This window comes from Acanthopagrus latus, chromosome 6, assembly GCF_904848185.1.
Source record: "Acanthopagrus latus isolate v.2019 chromosome 6, fAcaLat1.1, whole genome shotgun sequence".
NCBI lineage: Eukaryota > Metazoa > Chordata > Actinopteri > Spariformes > Sparidae > Acanthopagrus > Acanthopagrus latus.
This window is the reverse complement of record NC_051044.1, coordinates 30,414,257-30,438,709: the sequence shown is the minus strand read 5'-3', so window position 1 is coordinate 30,438,709 and position 24,453 is coordinate 30,414,257. Positions and strand designations below refer to the sequence as shown.

General features: G+C 38.1%; 1 protein-coding gene across 2 annotated transcripts in view; it reads left to right on the top strand.

The window, feature by feature from the left end:
* phf2 (PHD finger protein 2) overlaps positions 1-18,366 on the top strand; it is a 37,314-nt gene extending 18,948 nt beyond the window's left edge. The window contains exons 11-22 of one of the 2 annotated variants that reach the window (XM_037100729.1): positions 65-154; positions 454-807; positions 1,016-1,132; positions 2,159-2,274; positions 2,422-2,600; positions 3,782-3,849; positions 11,124-11,290; positions 12,167-12,462; positions 13,276-13,371; positions 13,465-13,574; positions 13,676-13,991; positions 16,093-18,366. In XM_037100729.1, the coding sequence (XP_036956624.1) occupies positions 65-154; positions 454-807; positions 1,016-1,132; positions 2,159-2,274; positions 2,422-2,600; positions 3,782-3,849; positions 11,124-11,290; positions 12,167-12,462; positions 13,276-13,371; positions 13,465-13,574; positions 13,676-13,991; positions 16,093-16,181 (1,998 nt within the window). In that variant the 3' untranslated portion in view covers positions 16,182-18,366. Of the gene's footprint in view, positions 1-64; positions 155-453; positions 808-1,015; positions 1,133-2,158; positions 2,275-2,421; positions 2,601-3,781; positions 3,850-11,123; positions 11,291-12,145; positions 12,463-13,275; positions 13,372-13,464; positions 13,575-13,675; positions 13,992-16,092 lie in introns of both variants that reach the window. The other variant, XM_037100728.1, reaches the window with a different exon arrangement.
* Positions 18,367-24,453: the final 6,087 nt, after the last annotated feature.

The following is a 24,453-nucleotide window of genomic DNA, read 5'->3' as shown; positions in this document are numbered from 1 at the left end:
TATGTGTTTAAGCTGTCTTTCTAAGATGCTGTGAAATGGAATGATTGTTTTTTTTTCTCAACAGGCCCTCTTGGAACATGAGGATGAGCTTCCAGAGAATATGAAACCATCACAGCTCATTAAGGATCTGGCAAAAGAGATCAGACTGTCAGAGGTAATTTGATTTTATTTCTGGATTAATGATATTATATAGATAAAAATCTTAGTTGATTGATTTATCAATCCTTTCATACTTTTTTGTAAGTTTGTTTGTTTTACAGTGCATTGAATGCATTGAACTCACTAATTGTCAAATATCATGAAAAACAGTGCTTAATGAATGAATATTTGATATTTTTTAGATGATGAATGATGAATAAACATGATAATTTCAGTAATTATTTGTTTTGGTGGGGGTTTTATTGCTGATTAGAAACTTATAGCTCAACTGACAATTCCCCACCTTTATTCCAGAATGCAACGAAAGCCATCAAGAGTGAACCCAGTATTAAGGTACCAGTGGAGGAACCACCGTCCACCCACTCCGAGCCCGAGGAGCCCATCTCTCCTGCCCATGTCCCCTCGCCTAGCAGAGAAAAGGCCAGAAAGAAAGCCTCCAAACCTCCTAAACCTCCTAAACCTCCCAAACCCCCAAAGATGCCCAAGGCCCCCAAACCTCCGAAGGTCCCGAAGGCCAAGGAGGGTGGAAAGAAGAAAGCGAAGAAAGCAAAAGATTTGTCGCCACCTCCTAAACCCTCCAGCTTTGCAGCTCTTGAGTCCCATGCAAAAGACATCCTGAGTAAGATGGACCAGCCAAAAAAGTCAAAGGTGAGCAGGTCTTGATGTTACTGCAAATTGATTGTTGTTCATTTTTTGACGACTGATTATTGGCTTAGTCCTTTTTTTCCCTTATCAAATTGAACTGTGCATGGATTTAAATGTTTACTCCTGCATAGGATGGCTAAAGCAATAGTTACTGTTGAATAAATTTGTCTGTTAATGATTGTATCCTTGTTCAAATACGCCCATTTTACAGGCTGCTAAGAATGTCCTGAGTATGACAGAGAAAGAAATATCAAAGCAGAACAACATGGACAAATTTGAAATCAGAGAGCAGAACAAAAACAAGACTGAAGCAAAATGGAAGTATAAGGTAAGAATATTGACGCTGACACGTTTGTCATTAGTAATTAGTAAAGTAATGTTGTTTGCCTGTTGGTAAAACGGCAAAACAAATAAAATCTCAGTCCTTTTGAAATAAAATTTTAAAAAAAAGATACATACATCGAGTGAATATGTAGTGAAGGCAAGCCTGTATTTTGAACATTAATGCATATTATCACCTTAAAATGTTTGGTGACTACACGTTCATTATTCATTCTCCTTTTAGCACTGTTTTGATCTCCACCAAGTCTTGAGAAAGGTGTTTGTCAAATATGTCACTGTGCTCATCAGTTTATTTTGAATTTTGCCTGCTGTTTGGCACTGATCAGAGTGGATTAAATGAAAATCTTGCTTAAAACACCCACTCTCTCTTCCTGCTGCTAGAATGAGATGATGACAGCAGAGTTTGAAAACTAAAACAAAGAGCTAAAAGAGGCCAAAAATCCTCTGTAGAGCTGAGGGGACCACAGAGTTGGATGAGAGTTACAGCTGGTTTATCCCCTTTCACATTACAGTTTGTCATTTAAGTCATTTTTTATGCCTCTGCACTGGAAACAGTCGTGGCTGGAGGCATTATCTTTTCTTGTAATCGTCTGGCCAACCATCCATTCCAGTCTTATGAACGCGACATCTGAAGAACACCATGAGGGAATTTCTTTAAATTTGGTTCAAATGTTCACTATGACTTGAGGGTGAACTGATTGGATTTTGGTGGTCAAAGTCATTGTGACCTCATGGCACCTTATTCTTGTGAATGTGATATCTCAAGAACACATACAAGAGTTCGTATAATAAGGGAGATCAAATTTGACATACACATGTCTGATGAAATACAATTATGACATCTGATATCTAAATGTCTGAGGCTAAATGCACTGTGACATCATGATATTCTGCAAAAAATTACTGCATTGCGATAATTCTAGTTGATATGGTAAATGTGAAGTGCAGCTTCAAGTTGATTGTGATTTGCTCATGTGCGTATCTGACAGTATTTCCTCTTTAACTTTTACAGAATAGTAAACCAGACTCCCTGCTGAAAATGGAGGAAGAGTGCAGATTTGACAGAACACCACTATCAGGCAATAAAGACAAGTTCAGCTTTACTATGTCTCACAAAAAAATGCTGGGGTATGTATTGAATGGCTACAATTACCATATAAATGTTTCATGATGATTACCGAACTTTGTGCCAACCATAACCATAAAGCTAATTCAGGGACTTCTCACTGTGAGTGCCTTATTGACCCCTTTATTGTCCCGTTGTTTCCTTTTCAGCTCCAAGGCGCTGAAACCTCAGACCAACTCAAGTGTTTTTGGATCATTACAAAACTTAAAAGAGGACAAAACAAAGCCAGTAAGAGATGAGTATGAGTATGTCTCAGATGAGGGGGAGCTGAAGATTGACGAATTCCCAATCAGGCGGAAAAAGAATACTGTGAAGAGAGATCACTCTTGTGAGTATTTGGGATTTATTTTGTGTAGTGTTTCAGTTTATTTCCACTATCTAACTAGAGTTGGGTATCAAACCCTTGCAACTTTTTAAGTCTCAACTTAAAGGGATGGTTTGTGTTTTTTGAAGTGGGGTCATATAAAGTACATATCTATTGTCAATCTGTTTATACTTTATATGACCCGACTTCAAAAAACACGAACTATCCCTTTAAATGTGTCCATAGCATTTAGGATTAGAAAATGCATTAAATGCTTGGTCAGGTTATTATTCTTACTTGTTTTTTGATCCAACATTCAAAATTTGTAACACCAGTGCATAAGGCAGTTTGGCATATTTGGATACAAAAAGGGTGAGACTTGTCTTGCTCCAGAGCCATGAATCCTCTGAATCACACCTCTGATGTTTAGACATTTAGAAATATATTATGTAAGATTTCGCCTGTCACTGTAACTTCTAGGAGAGAGTCAGATAGTGAAAAAGGAAGTCAGCAAATAGACTTAACATACATTTTAGAACAATTTTAAAAAATTGCATGTCTGATTTTAATCAGCCATGGTATAACAATGTTAACAACAACTATCATGATCCCACGCTGCTTATGTCTTTTCTTCTGTTCTGATAAAGAGACAAGATAAATTACATGTTTTGAGTTGAAATAAGTCTGCTCTTGTGCTCACTCACAACCATTTTTCCTCTTTAGAAAAATAATTGACCAATCACATATTTGTAGGCCAGATTAAAAACTGAGACATCATATAGCTTGTGAAAAATAGAAAACAGGAAAATGGCCTCAAAAAGGGCCTTAGCAGAAGTAAAGACCACTGACATAAATCTTCGAGCATCATGGAAAACTGCTTCTAGCATTACCTGCCACAGTGCCAGTATCATCATTTAAAACTGCCAGTGGCAGTATAGAGGGATTTGGTCAGTCAAAAACTAATAATAACCTGTGGAATGACTAGAATATAATGGGAATTTTCAGGCTGGGTTAGAACATGTTTGAATTTGTCAAAATAAAAAAATCTCTCTTCTCAGTTTTTTTGTTGTTGTTTTAAGTAGGTATTGTATTGGCAGTGATACTAAACATAAACACCCATCCTTACTATCTGCTTACTGCTATATAATTAAAACATATGCATATGACTTTTAGCTGATCAATAAAGAAATCTGTTTCTTTCCCAGTTTTGTCAGACATCAAAGAACCCATTCAACCAGCCAAGAAAACAAAGTTCCAACCCTTGATGACCAAGGTTTGTATCAGATAACATTACCTTTGAGTTAACAACTTGAAGATAATCAATGTTGTGATGCTAAAAAGCCAATGCTAGTATTGGACGCTCACAGCCAGCTATGTCTTCAATTCTTTTTATTTATTTATTTATTTTTTTAAATATGCTGCAGCTGCAATGCTCCTTAAAAGCTCAAATGTTTTTTTTTGTGTTTTTTTTTTCAATGTATCCTGGAAAAGTAAGCTATGGACTATGAAGCCAGAACAGTGACAGTGAATTCTGGCATGGAAAATACAGTGTGTCAATGACAACAAAACCTGAACTAACAAAATAAACACTGGCATTTGAAACATTTATATCTGAAAAAGTCAAATTAGCAGTGAAGCAATTTTTAGCACTGAAATAAATTGCAGTAAAAAGTAAAACCCAGATATTTATTTTATATTTCTTTTTTCATTTGGATATTTAGATATTGATGTGTTTTTCAAAGACAGTCTTCAATGTCTGTCTTATTTCAGTGACAGAATTTTCACAATGTCAGATTTTTTTCAGTGTCACTGATTTTTTGTCAATGTCAACTTTCTGTCACTGTTTTGGTATAGAGAGGAGGTTTCTGATGTGAGGGGCAAGAACAGTGTGCTTTGCATATCTGCATACTAGTAAGGCCAACTCCTCCACGAGATTACCTTAAATTTCCAAACCTCGGGTATGTTAAGTCTATTTCTCACTGCTGTTGTTTTTTCACTAAAGTTAATTTTTAATTTAATTTATTCTAGTCAGGCAGTCCTGCTTGTCCAAGTTCTGTTCAAGTGTCAGCTATCACGGCTAACTTTAGCTAATGAGTGCTAATTTTGCTAACTCTGGGATCTATGTGATCAACAATTGCAGAGAGAAACAGACTCAATGTATACCTACTGATAACCAGCGTTGGGCACGTTACTTTTAAAAAGTAAGTAGTTATAGTTACTAGTTACTTCTTCCAAAAAGTAATTGAGTAGTAACAGAATTACTCCACTACAAAAGTAGCTAGTTACCAGAAAAAAATAACTATTGCGTTACTTTTGAGCTTTATTTTAACATACTCAGCATCTATGTATTTAGAAAACTAGTGCAGTGCCCGTAGGAAATATATATTCCTATAGGTTAAGTAGCTTTTTCATCGATGGCAAAATGAGGCTGTGTTTGAAGGTGGGACGCCAGGGATATTTAGGTTTGATGTGAAATCCGATATTCCAGGGTATAATTGGCCGTTTTTGACGATTTTTGATTTTGCCATTATATTTCACCTTTATAGCTATTTACTTGGTGTCATGTTATTTTCAGCACAACCTCACAGCACAACCTCACATGTGTGACTGTACACTTATATTTTAAAAAATGTTTTACTGTGAAAACCACAAACATGTTTAACAAACTATTTTTTATTACTTACAATGCAAATATAAATTATAAATATAAAATAAATATAAATAGTTGTTTGCTAAAAATCTGCATACATTTAAAAATGTACAAAGTTATATGCAGTATTATATGCATGTTATATGTTATATGCAGTATGCATATTCAGCAGTCTCCTCATTGTTTTGACTCATTAAACAAAAAAACGATTCCACTACACACTAAACACACTACACCAAACACTACATAACACAATAACTATACACTCCAAACACGCTAAATGTCACAAATCTCTCAACTCTCAATATCGCTAATATCGCTCAAAAGGGGGAATAATTAAAAGTAACGCAATAGTTATTTGTCTCTACACCGACCGTCGTTGCCTGTCATTCATCTGCCTCCGTCCCTCCCACAACTTCCTGTTCCTCAACAACCAAACTTGCTGCTCTGACACTTTCGTGACAAAAGCCCGTTTTTACCGTTTCTTCCTGCACCAGAAACAAAGCAAATGTGACAGCAATGTTCGCAAAAAAGTGTGGCGGACATTATTTACCCTAAGCAATTTACAAAGGCACGCACTCAGCTCTGACATAAACAACGGAAATATTTATGGTTGTCATATCCACATGCAACCGCTGAAACCCGAATCGGCCGAAAACCTCACCCTGGACCTCGGTTTCAAAAGACCACGATTTCAGTGTTCCAAACGCACGGTTGCACGTGGACAGAACAGTAAAACCAGGAACATAACTTCAAGGTTGCAAAATTAACCGGGCTGGTGTGGACGGCTCCTTAGAGAGCCAATCACATCACTAACTGGGCGCTCTCACCAAAAGCAATAAAATCACCTGTGGTCGCTCAGGGGGGTATTCAAGAAAGCGGGTTTTGTGAAAACTCTGAGTTTGTTAACCCTGAGATGAGAGAAACTCTTGAGTTTTCAGTTCCAGAAAGAGAGGTAACTTAAAATCTGGGTCTGTTACTGTGGTCACTTACTCTGTGAAACCCTGAGTCTGACGGAGCTGTCTGACAGCGGCTGTCCTCTCCTTCTCAGTCGATCATGTTGAAGCAGAAATAATTCACATAGTTTTACACCAGGAGGAGAATTTAGATTCATTTAGATGAGCTCTGACTCCCTGACGAGGACTGAACCGAACAGCAGTCCGTCATTTATATTCTCCGGTCGCACAGCGAATATAAGGCTACAACTCATCGCTGACGTGCTCTCAGATCTGAACAATCCTCTTTGTTTAAAAAAATAAAAAAAATAAATCACCTTCCAGCAGCCAGAATAAGAGAATTAACTCACATTTCATTTGGCTTTCTTTATTTCAAACAGATAATTACAAAAGTAACCATTCGTATAGCCTATTGTATTTTTTCCAACAGCGTAATTTCAAAGTCCGCCTTTCTAGTTTGCTGCTGCATCGAGTGTAAGATTACATTACTTCTAGTTCAATCTGTAGACAGTCAGTGTATGTCTGCTTCTAATGTTGGGTCCTGGAGGTGAGTGACGCCCTCAGCCTCTGGTCTCCCAGCGACCTGACTCAGGACCTGCTCCTCAGCCTCTGTCAGACGTGGTGGAGGTGAGCACCACTTAGTGTTCAACTACTCAGCAGGATGTTAGGATACAGATGTGTGTTAAACATTACCTGTTGGTGGTAAAAGCTACTACAATATCCACTGGATAAACTTTTACTTTGTTTAATATGTGAAATAAAACCAAAGTGGGGAGCCATCGCGAGACTGTTTTTATATTTCATTTTCAGCCGATTTCAATTAAATGAAATAGCCTAAAATAAAACTGAACATTGAACAACATTCAGCCACTTCCTTAAAGGCTAACATAAAAGAAAGTGATGTTAAATCCAAAATGAAAAGACGACCACATCTAAAACTATCAGTGATTTTTATTCCGGCCGCAGCTGTGTTACTTTTTTTTCCCCACAAAAATGTCTGCTTCCTGTTTTCTCCCCTGTTGCCATGGTGAATCACAGTATTGGAGCTCAACTGATGATGGCTTTTTACTAGTGGTCAGGCACGAGCTCAACTCAGAGTTAACATACTCATAGTCGACTTACCTAACTCAGATCAGCTGTTCTGGAACTGAAAACTCAGAGTTTCACCACATAGGGTAGGTCAACACAGAGTTCAGGGTTAGGCTCAGAGTTTGTTGAACCTCCTCTCTGGAATACCCCCCTGGTCGCTCACATCGCGTCCCACAGTCACCTGTGTGGCAGTGACTGCAGCGACCAAAGGGCGGGTCTTTCAAGCAGCAGGCATTTCTGCCTTTTTCTGCCTTCGGAATCCAGGTCAGCCCCCAATTGGCTGTTGCCGCAGTCGCGCCGCTGCTCATTTGCATAAAGTTGAGCAACTGTAAACTTGCGTTGCATCGCGTCGCGTCGCTGAAATCGCGTCGCTCATGCCACCGGTTGATCCTCGTTGCCAGCATACATTGAAAATGAATGGCAGCTGGTCGCCTTGGTCACTCAGGTCGCTTTTGGTGTGAGCGCCCGGTTATGTGGTTGTCCCACACCTCCTTACTCCCTCACCAAAGAAAAATAAAACAGCTCTGCAGCCCCTGTAGCTGAGAGTAGTGATGGGAACGGCAGTTCTTTTTACTGTACTGAATCTCTCGAATCTGTTCATTAAAATGATTTGTTCAAAAGACTTGTTCACCGAATCGTTCACCGAATCGTTCAGTGCTCTCCAACTCCCTGAACTGATAAGCAGCCAAACGATCCGTCATTCAGTTTATGATTCAGCCCTTAGGTTCATGTTCACTTACTGAGGGATGGTGCGTTCACGGACTATAGTACACAATCAGTCATGGGAGACGCAGCGCTGCTTTGAGTGGTACTAAAAAAAAATGCACTAAAATCATTACAAGGTGAAAGTGTCCTCTGTGCACAGTAAAATCACTTAACATGATGCTACACGGACGTTAGCAACACAGCGCTAATTTTACTAAGTGTGTTATGTAGGTTACTGAACATGAATCAACTCCTCTGCCCTGAGTGAGTGAGTGACACAGCGCCACTTTCAGCACAGTACGTTAACAGTACGAATCACGTTCGCGAACGTGAGTGATTTTTACTGTGCAGTAAAATTACTTAACGTGATGCTACACAGATGTTAGCAATACAGCACTAATTTTAGCAGTACGGTTACTGAACTGAATCAACTCCTCTGCCCTGAGTGCATGAGTGAGTGACACAGCGCCACTTTCAGCACAGTACGTGAACGAGAATCACGTCCTCAGCGACAGTCCTCTGTGTGCAGTAAGTTCGCGAATCATGAACGAATCATGAACGAATCATGAACAAATCACAGCACGAACGTGAATGACGAGTGAGTCCCCGCCCGCACGTTGGCTGCGTCGTTCGCCGAAGATTCACAAGTGAGTCGCGGCACTGCCACTCCCGGCAGGCATGCTCGCGGCTGAGCTCAACTGAACTGAGAAAGGAACAAATCATTTCATGAAGTGATTCTGTTCACTTCGTTCACTCAAAAGATTTGTTCGTTCGAACGACACGTTCACAACCGACACAACACTAGCTGAGAGCCGAGTTGGATGACAACAGATTCAATGAGCAGCTTCAATTTGTAACGCGCCACATTTAATAGTCGGTAACGGCGTTGTAACGATGGAAATAGTAATTAGTTAGATTATCTGTTACTGAAAAAAGTAACGCCATTATTCCCAACACTGCTGATAACTGCTGATAAACTGGGCTTGTTAGTTAGAGCCTACAGGCCAGGATGGTGGAACATCTAATGAGCCCAGAGACATTTCAGCTGTGATAGCCACCCTGGAGGCATGTTAAGGCTCAAAGTCCGCAGCATCAGCTCTACTGCTGGTTTTTGATTTTAAACAACCATCTGAACATCTGCAAGAAAAACACAAACACAGCTCATTTACACCAGTTGCCTGGTGTTCATCTGAACATACATTTAGGATAGTAGATAGCCAGTTCTTGTCTCTTTTGTTGTCTGCCTTAAGAGCAAATTCATTGTGGCCCACTGTCTCTGGTTGTACTGTACAATGGAGTGCCAGGTCACCCAGGGGTGTGTGGACACAGAAGAACTGGCAAGAACAGACGCTTAGATGGGGATGTCGGTCCCACTGATCTCCTTCCCTTTTTCCAATGGACTACCAGGGCCATGAAAATCTCTCTCAGTGTAAATGACCTGTTAATATTTCCTAACTCTATATTTAGTGGCTGTTTGGTGTTAGTGGGTTGTACTTGTGCTTTCTCGTGGTTGTTTAAAACAAGCAGCCAGCTGATGTAGTGGACTGTGAAGTTGCCCCGTTAAACATACGTACGCTGTCCCTGGGCTCGCTGGGCGATCAGGCAGAGTGGTGGAGCAACTGCAGGGTAGTCCGAGTGCATAAACATTCTGACAAGGAGATCTTGAGGACGAGTGTTCCCAACAGGGGCAGCAGAAGACCAGGAGAAGCTGAGAGAACATGAGTAGGATCCAGAATGACGGTGACATTAGCTATTGTAGCTAACATAAGCTGTAATAGCTCATAGATGGCTGGTATTAGCTGATGTCAGACTTTGTTCCAGCAGCGTTCTGGCAGACAGGAATAACAAGTTTAAAATGTGTTTTAAGTGATGAAACAACAGTAGATATGCTGTTGGGAGTTTCATGAGTGACATTTCCTCTTTAGTATGCAGATATTCAAATCATAATCTCCTTGCCCCTCCTATCAAACCACTCCTCTTGACGCCAATACAGTGATTAAAGTTGACACTGAAACAGTGACGCTGAAACAATCCAAACAAAGGCAGACAACGAAGGAAACTTATGCCAGATGCTGTTGTTTTAATTGATGAGAAGTCACTGGAAACCATTTATCACATAGTATTAGTTAACTTCAGTCAGGCATTGGATTCAGATCCTCTGGGATTTATTGCGTGTCTCTAGTTTGATGGTCATTTTATTAAACACAAGAGAGTTTGAAAATAAAAATTGAAATGTACAAGGCTGTATAACTGGTCTGTATTATACACAGGAGTTACATGTTACATGTGGTGAATTCATATGTTGCATATCTCTAGACAACTACATAACAGCAAAGAAAGGATCATCAGAGTCCACAGCTCTTTTTTTGCAAAGCCCCCCTATTGGGTTATTCTAAACAAAGTTACGTAATAGAAAATTGCCATTAGATGTTTGGTTGGACTTTTTCAGGCAATATTTCATTAACTAAACGAGGGAACTTATTTAACTTCTGTGTATATTTTATTTAGGCAAAGTTCCTTTTTAATACTGATGCATTAAAGTGAAACTCTCACCAAAATTCAGGCTTTTTTTAGATGCTTTTTTTTCAGGCCAGGCTTTTTTTTGTCAAAGTATATATAAGTTAAACCTTTGTGTAAAAGCATAATGGAATGGCACTCAGTAGAGGATATACCACCTGATTGTATTCAAGGGGCACAACAGTCCCTTTTGATACAAACAAGCCTAATCCGATATCAAACTCAATAGCCCTGTATCACTCTAAATGTTAAACCACTCGTATGTATGCATATGCATCATAGATATCAGCCACCTAAGTATGCCTGATTCTTTTCATCAACATCCATGCATTACCTGAGAAATAAATGAAAATGTTTAAAAACACACACACACACACAAAAATGATTTTCTTGGCTGAGATCTGTCCTCCATCTAAGTTTTGTGGAAATCCATTCTGTAGTTTGTGTGTTGGTTGGTTCATCAGCAGGATTACACAGTACACAGACAGACATGGGTGAAAACATAACCCCCTTGGTGGAGTTAATTAAAAGTTAAAACCAAGGGACCAAATCCAGAGAAAACGCCTTCACTTTGAGGCATCACCATATTCCTCTGTCACTGTGTGTCTCATGTCTCTTTCTCAACTTCAGAGTGTTGACTCATCAGATGACGAGACTCTGCACATTGACACAGAGGCCAAGCCTGAGGTCAAAAGCCGCAACTCCAAGGTGAAGAAAAAGAGTAGCACCGCTGCAGGGATTCTTGACCTGCTGCAGGCCAGCAAGCAAGTGGGTGGGATCGACTACAGTGCCAACAGGTAGACTTGACCCCCTGATGTCATTACGTTCTGTTTCTTCACTCTATTTTCTTCTACACCAGTGAAACCTTTACATCTAAACACACTTGGGTTAGACCACACAATCAGCGTTACTCTCTTAATGGCTCCCAAGGGACCTTTTGTCCTTTCTGTAAATACATTTGAGGTTTCCTTAACAGTGAGCCACTGACAAACAAATGGTCTACCCAACGTGAAATAATTGGATGAAAACGCTGAATTCTAAAACTTCGCTTCGAGCTGAAAAATCAACTAGTGACTGGAGCAACAATTTACAAAGATTCTGTCAGCAGTTTGTGTTAAGTCAATGTTTGTTTCATTCCACCTTAATTGATCAAATGCTGCGGGGCCCCAGGCTCTTCCTTTTGCCTTGTGCTGTTTGCTGTTTAGTTCAGCTCTTGATGGTCTGTTTCCACTTTAACTGAGAGCTACAAACAAGCAGAAAGAAAGAAAGAAGGAAACGCTGGAATATGTTAATTCATCTAATTGTTTTGCGGCTTTGAAGATGGAATGAAGTGACCATGGTTCATTCGTTCATAGCAGTGATAGTCATTTTGGTCAGCAGTTAAAATAGGTGTGTATATATTTTCTTACCTGCTTCTTAGGTAGTCACAGGTCCTAGGAGGATATTTAGGTTTGATAGTTTTACCTCCAGATTCGGTATTTGATGTTTATTAGTTTAATGTCAAATGATAATTAAAGGCACAACTCATGCACTTTACATAGATTTTAAGGTCTTTTTCAGTTATTTCTCTCAGTCTCTCATCACTCCTGCCAGCATGTCGACTGCTGTGTAATGGCTGTGTTGTTGTGTATTTTTTATTGACGTACTTACAGTCAGCCACCTGCATCTCCCAGCACACAGGAGGCCATTCAGGGCATGCTGTCCATGGCCAACCTGTCGTCTTCAGACAGCTTGCAGCAGCCGTGGAGCAACAGCCAGTCCAAAAACAATAGCCAGTCGAAGACCAACTCGCACAGTGTGCAGGCAGGCAAGAAGGCCAGCGGAGGAGCCGGCGGCAGCGGCAACAACAACAGCAAGCGACCCACCAAGCGGCTCCCGAAGAAACCCAGGAAAAGCAGCAGTATTGAGAGTCTGGACTATGATGACGAACAGGATCACATGGACGCATGTTTCAAGGACTCAGATTATGGTAAGCCTACACATTCTTCTTGTTTCTGCTTTATTTTGATTTTAAAAAAGGTGACAGGAGCTCACTGGGGACAGCCTAATGTAACAGGGTTAATTTTGAGCAGAAAAATGAGACAATAATGATCTGCCATGCCTGATTCTAACAGGTGGGGTTAAAAACAGATCGACCCCTGATGGATCAACATGTGGTTCCCTAATTTTAAAAGTTGCCTGGGACATTTCATTAGGAGTAGATGATAGGCTTTATATTTATTTTTCATGCTTCCTCTCCAAAGCTGCCCTTTTGTGTTGCTCCACTTTGTGATCTTTTTTCTGCTGAAATGTTTTCCTTGTGACCTCCATCCAAACACAGCTGTTTGCCCCCTCCCAGCTTGTTAATAAGCCATTAACGCTAGTTCCAAATTGCTATTTGACATGCTTTTTGAGCTTCTAATTAATGTCTCCTTAGTTGTTCGTAGCACGAACATTCTCATTCGGAAATCTTCAGGCTGAAGCTTTCCTCACACATTGGCACCGTCTTCTGTAAACAGGGCATTTTTGATCGTGATCATCCAATTACCAGATATTAAAATGTCTAGATTGAAATGGCTGTGCTGTGAGCAGGCAGAGAGAAGGCGGCACACAACAGCTGTCTCACAGCTGTCTGGCATGCTGTCACTGGAAACTTCGACCATTTTAGATGCACGGGAAGTATAAAAAAGTGCACTGAAGTCACATTGTAAGCTTCAGTATGGGTTATAATCGTAGGTAGGGTTTAATTTTCCTACATGCATGCCATGTTAGTAATTTAATCTGTTACATCTTTTGATTTTAGTTTACCCCTCGTTGGAGTCAGAAGAGGATAATCCTGTTTTCAAGTCCAGATCGAAAAAACGGAAAAGCAGTGACGACACTCCTTATAGCCCGACAGGTAATTACTAATGGAAGTTCAGCACTTCACAGTTTTATGAGGTAGTTTGTTGTACAAGGTTACATTGATCATGACATTGACTGGTCTTCACAGCCCGTGTAGGACCATCAGTTCCTCGACAGGAGCGGCCAGCGAGAGACGGAGCTCGAGTGGCCTCCATAGAAACGGGGCTAGCAGCAGCTGCAGCTAAGCTTTCTCATCAGGTGTGTCATTGTATTTATTCATATTTATATATAATAATAGTAACTAATACATGTAGCTATTCCTGTAAGTATTGCTCAACAAAAAAATAATGTACCAACAGGAGGAGCAGCAGAAAACCAAGAAGAAGAAGAAAAGCACCAAAAAGAAGGCAATAGTAATGGAGGAGCCCCTGAAAATCTCTCAGGACAGCAGCTCACCGGAACACAATCTGGATTCCCAAGATGGCAGCCTGACTGACCACGAGTTCAGCACTGGGACAGTGAAGTCGCCGGCAGGGCCTCAACCCATGGCGCCGGGAGTATTTCTCAGCCAGAGGCGACCGTCCATGTCCTCCCCCAATAACAGCACCAACTCCACGAGCACCAACAGCAGCAGCATGGCGAAGGGGGATCGCGGGGGGTCAGCAGATGCCAAAGGTGAGCAATGTTAGGCTGGTTGGACTGCTTCAGCACCATCAGTTAGCTGGAGAACTGTCAGCCCTATGTCAGCATGAATTTGAAAGCCCTGGTGTACAGAAGTTCTAGCCAGGCTGCTGAATTGTAATCACGTTGGTGATCCCCTGAATTGTCATCTAGTTGAAATTTCTTACTTTGTTTATCACCAAATACCTGCATAATAATGGCATCCCCGTTAGCCCTAGTCGCACTTTGTGTTTTCAACTAATTAGCAAATATTAGAATGCTAAGGATATTAGCATGCTGCAATTGGCTTTTAGCTCAAAGCACCATTGTGCCTAGGTACACCCTCACAGACAATAGCATGTCTGGACACATTAGCTTTGTTAACTGACAGAGCATCTTTTAAATTTGATTGAACTTTGTGGCAAGTATACATTTAAATATATACTCTGAGAATGATCAACCTCAACTGGCACCTGAGATAAACTACAATACAAATTGCCATTAGAATTTTTTTTTTTTTTTGCTTTAAGGTACCCTGTAGAGGTTTTGACCACTAGTGGTGCTATGGAGCAATGTTTTTGGTGTGTTGGTAAAAGCTTCTGCCAATAGAGCTGCAGGAATGAGTCCTGAACTTGGACATTGGTTAGCATTTTTGCACTTTAAGTTTCCTTGTCTTGAGGTCAATGGGTTTATGGTAAAATGCCTGTGGTTAATACAAGCTTAAGAGATTTTCAAGATTTGCTCTACAACAAAAAACATTATCAGTTATTTGTGTCGTGATTGAATCATAAAATACTTATGTGTGTTAAAATAGGCAGGCGCTAACAAGATGCTAAATGAAACTACAAAGGTTAAACATCATATTTTAAATCATTGTATACTTAAGTGTGTAGAGTAAAGTGTTGTAGGAGGTTTTGGTGACAATGAAGTTCTGTGATTCCGGTGTAAGTTTAATCTGTGGTCTGACACGCCTCGACACCGAGTACGACCTCCCCTCGAGAGATAAAGTTTGCGGACCACTAGCTGACGTAGTTTTAGCATCCTCAGAAACGACCGCACAACAACAATACACTGCAGTAAATGGATCCAAGTATAAATCACCATCAAAAAGCCACAAATAATGCTCAGAACAGCACCAAACTTCAGCAACAGGGTCCCAGCGCATATTTCGAGGCATCAAACATTTGATATCGTTGCCGGCTTTGTCGGAAAAGACAGTTGAGTTCCGCAGCTCAGTGAATATCATTACTGCGGGACTCTACTGCACTCTGTAATTGACTCGCAGGCCTTTCCCACAACAAGGAAGCTTCTCCGGTGATGAGTTCTGTTAATCATTTCTGACAAAGCCGGCAACAAAATCAAATGTTTGATACGTTGAAATATGTGCTTGGACCCTGTTTGTAATGTTGCTGAAGTTTGGTGCTGTTCTGAGCATTATTTGTGGCTTTTCGATGGCAATTTACACTTGGACCCATTTACTGCAGCGTATTGTTGTTGTGCAGTCATTTCTGAGGATGCTAAAGCTACGTAAGCTAGCAGTCCGCAAACTTTATCTCTCGAGGGGGGGTCGTACTCTGTGTCAAGGTGAGTTAGAACATGGATTAAACTTACACCGGAATATCCCTTTAAGTGAAGTTTGTTTACAGCCTGACTTTAGCTTTCTTCTAATGGCAATTTCAAAATGCTTCAAAAAAATCATGAACATGGAGATGATGAATCTGAACAAAACAAGCAAATATCATAAACTTGTGTTTCCACAGAGTTATTTTCTGCAAAAGAAACTAACACGAGGGTACCAGAGCAACAGCCAACAAAAACATCCCGGCAGCATTCTATAGCTTGACATTATTCTACTTATCACCAGGTGGTGGTTTTTGTTGGCTAAACTGGAAGTTAGCATCACCCTTTGTGGAATGATTTTTCAATTGGATTTTGGGTTACTGCAAAAAACAAGCTCCTTTAAAAAAACATGTTTATGAAACTCTATGCAGGCAGGTATTTGTATGAAAAAACTCTTAAGGGAGTACAGATTTTATCTATGAAAGAAATTCAAAGTTATTACTGTACTAGGATACTAATATTCTCCATGTCCTGTCTTGTCTTGTTCTTTTCACAGCAAAGCGGCTAAAGAAAGGCATGGCAACAGCCAAACAGAGACTTGGAAAGATTTTAAAGATCCATCGAAATGGAAAGCTCCTCCTGTAGCATGCAGCGGACTGCTGTCGGACTGGGAATTCTTGAGCTGGGTCCCATCCCAACCTCACCCCCTGTTCACTAATTAAAGCCAACAATGGAAAAAAAAGAAAACCATGCATTTTTCAATTTCTAAGAAGAACATCACTCAAATAGGTTTTTGCCTCTACTCATACTTTATAACTTTCAGATATTAAAGTGTACAGAACCTACTATAAATATTTTTTAAGAGAACATGTCTCATTTTACTACAGCTGTCAGTCTATCAGGGGTTGCTAAAACATAAAGTAGAAGTACATTGCAGTCATTCCAAGATTTTTGAAAGTATCCCTTGCATGTATTCAGTTGCATGTGCGCTTGGGTCAGGGTTTGGGGATTTTACTCATTAATTCCTACTATATGGATGCAGCTTATCATTGCCACACTGATGATCGGTGGGTTGAAATGGAATCCTTTTTTTTCTCTCCCAGCAGAGATTCTGCTAGTCTTGATTTAGGTCATCTTGAGCATTTATCTTTTTCTGTTAACACTTACTTTTGCAGAGCACTATCAGCCATGATATTTATTTATTTGTGTGGAGTCATAGATAGGAAACTTCATGGGACAATTTTAAAGCACAAAGTGTATCAAACAGCAGCAGTGTCAGGATGGAACATAGGACTAAAGGAGGCCTGCTGAACAGGATTTGGTGTGTATAGGATTTCTGACACTACGTGGGACCTGTCGCCAATGATAAGCCTCATCCATGTCAGGTCTGCAGTTACATGGGGATACTTTCTCTCTTCTCTTGCTTTCACAGGCAGCACCAACAACTCATCTCTGCATTTTTACAGCTTCACACAGTATACAGAATGTAGCTTGTACATAGCCTTTTAAATTCCTACTTTTTGTATCCTTTCCCCTTAAGGCTTAATTCTACATTTTTACCGGTTTTGCTAATTATGAATAAATGAATTCAAATATATATATGGATATACAGTATAGTCCTAATTTTTGAAGTTTTATTTTGTTTTGTTTTTTGATAGCAGAGACTCATTTTTAACTTGATTTGTTGTGGTCAATTTAAAGGTGTTGCCTGGAAAACAACTGAAGAAATAAAACATTTTATTGTCATATGGCCTTACATACACAAAGCTAGTTGTATTGTGATTCTGTTTGAACAAGAGACGAAGCTTTGAGGAAAAAATTCTATAAAAAGAAAAAAAGAAAAAAAAAAAAAGACTTAAAGTTTCTATGACCAGCCTCTTGTTCGAGTTCTAGTATCCTGAAGGGTTTCGGAATTATTTTACTAGCACCTTGTGAAGTGTTTATGTGTCAGTGATGTAATTTATTAATGTTTGTAGCTTTTTTATACTTGTACAATTCTTAAAGAGGTTTTTTTTTTTTTTTTTTTTTGATTTTTGAATAATTGTGAAATTACCCTAAGCAGACAATATTTGTTTCTACCTTGTTTTGTTTTTTTTCTGGATGTGTGTGTGTTTGGAGGGCATGACGGACATTTTACACATTAGAATTTTCAATAGCATTTTCTATCTCCATCCTGTCTTCACTCAATATCAGTGTCATCATGGTCAACATTTCCAGCGTGACATGTTATTATTATGATTATTAATGTTGATATTGAAGCTGTCTGCAGCTGCGTTCACGCCTCCATCACATAGTTTTACTTTGGTCAGAACGTTTTGAAAACAGTTTAATGTCCTTTACTTCATAGCGACCGTGTTTTAGTCACCATGTGCCCACTTCTCAGATAGAGTATGACATGCACTCCGATCAAAGTCAGTGGGACATATTTTCAGGTTTTTATTTGTACAATATATGTGTTGCTTTGTTGTGGTTTATTTTTGTATGTCCGACCTATTAAATGCATCCACTGTGCCAGGACAGTGAATGATACCTGTTGTAGCTGTCTTCCCTTACTGTTATTTACAGTACTAGTAAGTATTTACAATCCTTTTTGACCTGAATCTATATTTTTCTGTATTTAGATGATTCTGTTTGAGATCATGGCTCACTTTTTTAAAGACAACGGCAAATTCCGAGGAACAAACATATTATTGTTGAATGATATGATTGTCAGCCTTGTTTACTTTTGCAATACAGTTACTGTGGAAAACCTACTTTGTAATGTGTGCCTCTCCCACTTTGCAATGTGACGGATTCTGTAGTGACGACTAAACATGTTTTTCATGCTTCACATTGTCATCCCTTGTAGTTGCATCAAGTCCAGTTTCACACTGATCACAAACTGATCTGACTGGTTTTGTTTTTTTTGTTGTTGTTGTTTTTTTTTCTTTTTTTAACAACAAATCAGCCTGAGCTCTCTTTAGGGTCTCGTCTCACAGAGCTTTAGCAGCTGCTTTAGCCAAGTCACTATTTAAAACCAAGCCAAAGTCAACACCATTAAAAATGTATTAATGTAAAGTGCTCATAAGTACTTAAGGATGTCCTTTCACCATCCTGAGCAGGTGATGCAAAGTTTAGATACAACATAAATTCATACAGAATCAGCTCAGAATCCAGCCTCACACAGTGACTTTGTTCTTAAACCTGTTCTCAGGCAGTATTATTAACAAAGTCTGAAGCAACAGCAAGTCTACACCACTAGATGGAGTCAAAAAAGATGTAAATGTAACAAAAAAACAACTGAATGCAATAATGTTCAAGCCGACTGCAAATGCAGGATATAGCTTTTGTGTTTTTGTATGATCTGCATATGTAGATGATTTTTCTTTAACATATTATAATTCTGTTTCTAGTTTCTTTGTTAATCTCAATTACAATCAGATTTTTATCAAAATACTTGCAGCAAAGAAAATAAAACTTGTTTTTTAAGAGGGGATGTGAACATCAATGAGGAGGTTATAAGAACATTAGTTTCAGCACATTTAAAATTAGTGTTTCCAATATAAATAAGTCAATTAACCCTTACTTGTATAATTAAAGACTGATTACATAAATAGGGAAATTATGTGAAGCCTTCATACATTACGCCACATGCTTCCTGTTATTTTAATCCTGGCCTAATAACACATCTGGACACAATTTATTTCACCAAAGTAAAATGTGTGCAGATCTTCATGGGAATCTGCATCTCCTCACATTGATGTTTTAATTAATTTCTCAATCAGATCTCTCTCTCTTTGAGTGTGTGTGTGTGTGTGCGTGTGTGTGTGTGTGTGTGTGTGTGTGTGTGTGTGTGTGTGTGTGTGTGTGTGTGTGTGTGTGTGTGTGTGTGTGTTGTGGGGGTGCAATGAGGCCGCGTAGCTGTTGAAAGTTGTGGTCCACACTGGTTAGCATCAAAGTGAGTTGTTATTGTTAGCTAATTGTTAACACAAGAACGCAAAGTGCTCTGACATCAGCAAATGAAACAATCACATAATTTTTCCTCTTAGGATCATTTTCACACACTGACATGAAACAAAGTGAGACAAAACCACTGCACAGTGACTTCCAGTCATTTACTATGAGACTGTTTTCCGTGGAATTAAAGATACGAAATCTTGAACTTAAAAGAAGGCAAACTCCAGCCAAGCATGGGTCAAAAATAACTGTAATAGGGTAATAATAATAATAATAATAATAATAATAATAATAATAATAATAATAATAATAATCATCATCATCATCATCTTCATCTTCATCATCATAATACAGAATAACTTTTGCAAACAAAATTAGTAATAACCATTACTGTTTGTATATGTTATTTCCTAATGTAAGCAGTTACTGAGATTATTTGGACAAAGTATGAGTGCGAGTTAGATTAGTGCAAACAAAAAATCTCATAAAAATCTTCTACTTTTTTGTTTATATTGGAGGTCTTAAAGAAAACCTTTATTTATTCAAAATGAGTGAACAACGTGGTCTGGAAAAAAAAAACTGAATCTCTATTAAAATTCATTTTAATAAAGAAGCTTCTTGACATGAGGCGTGTTCCTTCGCAATTGGAAAAAAGTTAGGTTGAATATTTCATAATTTTGCTGGCAGCTTTCTTCATTTGAGAACTAAGATCGGTAACACTCTTTAATAACCATCATTAATAAATGGTTTGATTGTAGTTAATAAATCTTCAGTTAAAAATTATTACAACATTAAATAATTAAATGCTTTAGAAACCATTTATTGAGCAATTTTAAATGTTTATAAGCATCAACTTATATATCAGCTTGTACATTTATAATGGCCATCCAAACAAGAGCAACGCTTTGCACTGTGAAGGGCTGGGATGAAAAACACGGTTTTCAGCACTTGCAATTTGAGGCAATGTAGTGGGGGAACCATTATGAGGTCAGGGTAGATAATTACAATGGCAAAAAACTTGCACAGCAGTGCATCAGTGGGGTATAACCCAGGGGCCCAGTTTACAATAAACAATGTTGAGGGTACAAGTCATATTCATCATGAACACATACTTAATATTAGAGAAACAAAGAGCTCAAAAGAATTCATGAGTCAAGTTCAAAAAGCACAAGTCATTCTAAGCATAATTTGTCAAAGGTTACCAATAAAATAAAAAAAAGACGGTATTTGACTACATATTTATTTCTTAAGTGAAGCAGTCAAATTTACAGAAATTCACCTGCAAGATTTCCAAGAGCAAAAAGGAAATATTAGAAACTAATTGTCTGATTTTACAGTAAATGCTGACACATCTATTATCTAATGAACAATAACACTTGTCCTGCACATGCTGTAGAATGTTGCTAAGCCTCAGTATTGTGTGCTGTACATAAGCCAGAACCAGCAGCAGTCAGTTTAGCAGCAGGTGCTGATGAAGTGCAAAAGATTCTCTTCTTGTTTGTGAACTTTTCTTTGTGCAAGCTATTTTCAGGACGCTTCTAGACATTAGCAAGAACATGAAAATTAAGCAGTTGCTTAATAGATGGTTTAGAGATCAAATTCATGGTTTGTAAACCATGAAATAACTATCAACTAAAGATTAATTAACAACAAACATATCATTTATTAATTGTGTGTTAATTGTATATTGTATGAAAAAATGAAGGATATTAGTGTGCAGTGTTGGAGAACTAACATTACTTGCACTTGTACTTGTAATTATCAAAATTCTCGTCCCTGAACACTTTTTGCTCTGTTTTGTTGGTTCTTTGTCAGCTCCACCCGAGCATTTGGTCCCCAGGAAAGGGCAAGTGGGATCACAATTTAAATGTCAGTGTTTTAAAAACAATGCCTGCAGAGTGTTACAGTCTAACTGCATTCATGGCCATGCTGCACTCACTTAGTAATCACAGATGAAAATGGGCTGCCCCTCGGCTGCTTTGAAAACTCTCCGGTCCTGTATGTGAATTCCAAGTGATCAAGAGAAACGTGCCATATGATAGATGTCTTAATTACACAGGAATGTCAGGCTCTGCCTTTGTGTGGCGGCGCAATGATGCAAATTGCTAAAAGAACTTTAAGCGGAACATTTTTTCATTTGAGTCAGCAGTTAGGATTTCACTATCATGTGGACAGGTGACTTATTGGGATCACACTTGACACTTTCTTTCCTCCCAAGAAAAACATGCTCCTGCCTTTAAGTCTTAACATTTTGAGAGTTTTCTAATTTAGGCATTAATGATCCATAACGATGCAGACAGATGAAGCTAAACGTTGAAAAGTGTTGTCAAAAAAAAAAAAAACAATAATGCCTCGGCATGAAAATTAAAATCCAACTATTTTAGCAGTGCAAGCAAACGCTGCCTGATTTCAAGACAAACACAGAGGCTCTGTTTTATAGTGGTGTGTTTCTTTAACCTTTGGCAGGCCTGGAGCTCTGGAACTGGAAAACAACCCTTCACCATTAATTTTTGATGCCCATCAAGGAAACGACTGTCACGAGTGAAGCGAGAGCCTTCCCAAATGAGGATATTATTGATGTGAGCGTGATCGAGGCCTCGTTTGGAAGGTAGTTTCATTCATTTCCTGGACAGCTGAGGTAGCAACAGCAGTCACAGTAGAGCTGACATGATTTTTGCTTCATTTCTATATCAAAAGCACACCAGTGTTTTGTTATGTATTAACTAAAAATGTAGATGAACGCCATGGAAAAGAGTGCCTATATATTCTAAAATGTCAGAAATATTTTATTTCAAAATATGTGATCATGATCTAATTTCACCAGAATCTCACTTTCAGACATTTGTTTTCACATAAAAATATCAAACAATAGAAATTTATCATTCCCATAAAAAAGGTAAAATGTACTAAATTGATTAATTACTTAATCATGCCTGCAGTATGACTTTGTAATGCTGGATTGACCTGATATTGACATGTTATTTACAATATAAGATACAATAGTAACATAATATAACATATTAGCTGTACGCTAGCTTGGTGCACACCATTTTAAAAATAACACCCAGTAAAACTTATTTTAGCATTTGATTTCGAAGTAAGCAGCCATTTTTCTGCCAGTTTGATCACATTTCTGTACACTAGTTTGTTCAATTCTGAAATAAAGCTTTGTTAGCAGTCCAGTTCCTGAGTTCTCTGACTTGGAATTACAACTAGGTGGCAGTAATGAACTGTGGGGTATTTTCTAATTAGCTGCTTTTAGCCTAAAAACCGTCTAAATGATGAACATGTTATAAACTAATGCAGAGAGACAAATAACCTGTCAAGAAGGTAGACTAGTTAGCTTGTGAGACAGACAAAACTAGCATGAGGTGAAAGCGGAAAAAGACAACTTTTCAACTTTCTCCTCTCAGGGCTGTTGTTGCTGCTGTTTAAATGTATTAATCTAAAGATTAATAAATCACATTTATTTCAAAATAATGATCAGTATTGTAAATTGGAGACGGATGGACAGACAGACACAGCAAACCAGAGGACTTTTATTAAATGGAAAACTCTCTGAAACAAACTGTTTCAAACTGCCACTGCCCCGAGGCCTCCTGACATGTACATTTATGATCGGCACTTTGTTAGAGGTCTCTGTAAACAGACAAGCCTAACAACAAATTCAATTTTACTCTGCAACACACAAATGCTAACATCTGTTAGCAACAGGTGATGTAATATCTGTTAGCACTGTCGAACAGTTAGGATTTTTTTTTTGAAAAAATCCATCTCAAGCAGCAAACAGTAGATTGGTAACAGTAAAAACCGTCAGACATTATTGTTATCCTTAATGGGAGCAGAGGTTATAGTGATACTGTTAATACAATTATGATGACATAACTTTTCAGATTTGTTATTGCAGTGTGAGTAGAAGGTAGCAGTGGAAGTGATGCTTATTAAAGCTTAACCAACACATTAGTTAAGATCATTTTAATTTGGTCTCAGATCTATGACAGCCTACAGTCATCACTAATGACACATTACAATACTACAATGCAAAATAAATTAAATGGCATATTTTAGACCAAATCAACAATCAAATTTGCATTGACATTATTATTATTATTATCATTATTATTATTATTATTATTATTAATAATAATAATAATAATAATAATAATAATAATAATAATAATAATAATAATAATAATAATAATAATAACCTTATTGATATTGGCCTTTGAAAAACAGTTATTATAGTTATTATAATATATCATATGACAACAAAAGACTCAAGGCAAAACAAATGTAAACAACATGTAAACTATAAACAAAATTACATTGACGTTTATAAATTTGAATTTGAGGACACCAGAGATAAAACACAGGGAGACAATAATAAGTAAAAGCTGCATAAAAAAAAGATAAACGCATCGTACCGATTCAGCACCTCGTCTCTTCATGCAGGCGTTCTACAGTCTGGAGGCTCTAACAGCAAAGGCATTGCACCCTCTGTGAAAGGGATACATTATCATATAGTGATGAACTAGTGATGACTAACAGACTATTTTAATTTAGGTTTCTATTTCACATTTTTACAGTTAAAATGTTATTTAATTCCCATTTCAGTATGATTTAATTGTGTTTTTCTTTAAAAAAAAAAAAAAAATGATGGGTGGCATTTTAATATATTTGAGTTTTGTTTTTATTATGTCAAATTTGATATATTTTTGTTTTATATGTGTTGCTATTTATTGTTGTTGTGAACTGTTTTTTTTTAAATGTTAAAATCAGTAGTAACTAGTTTAGTTAATTGCCAAAAAGTCATTGCTATATTTGCTGGGTTATTTGACAAGTCAATTTTCCAACTGTAAAATATCCTGCTAGGTGCATATCATATGGCTCTGAAAAACAAACTGAAGGGATTATTATGAAAACTAATTGTTTATTTCAGGAGACCCCAAACTTTTTGTGGAGGATTAAATCTTCAGTTTAA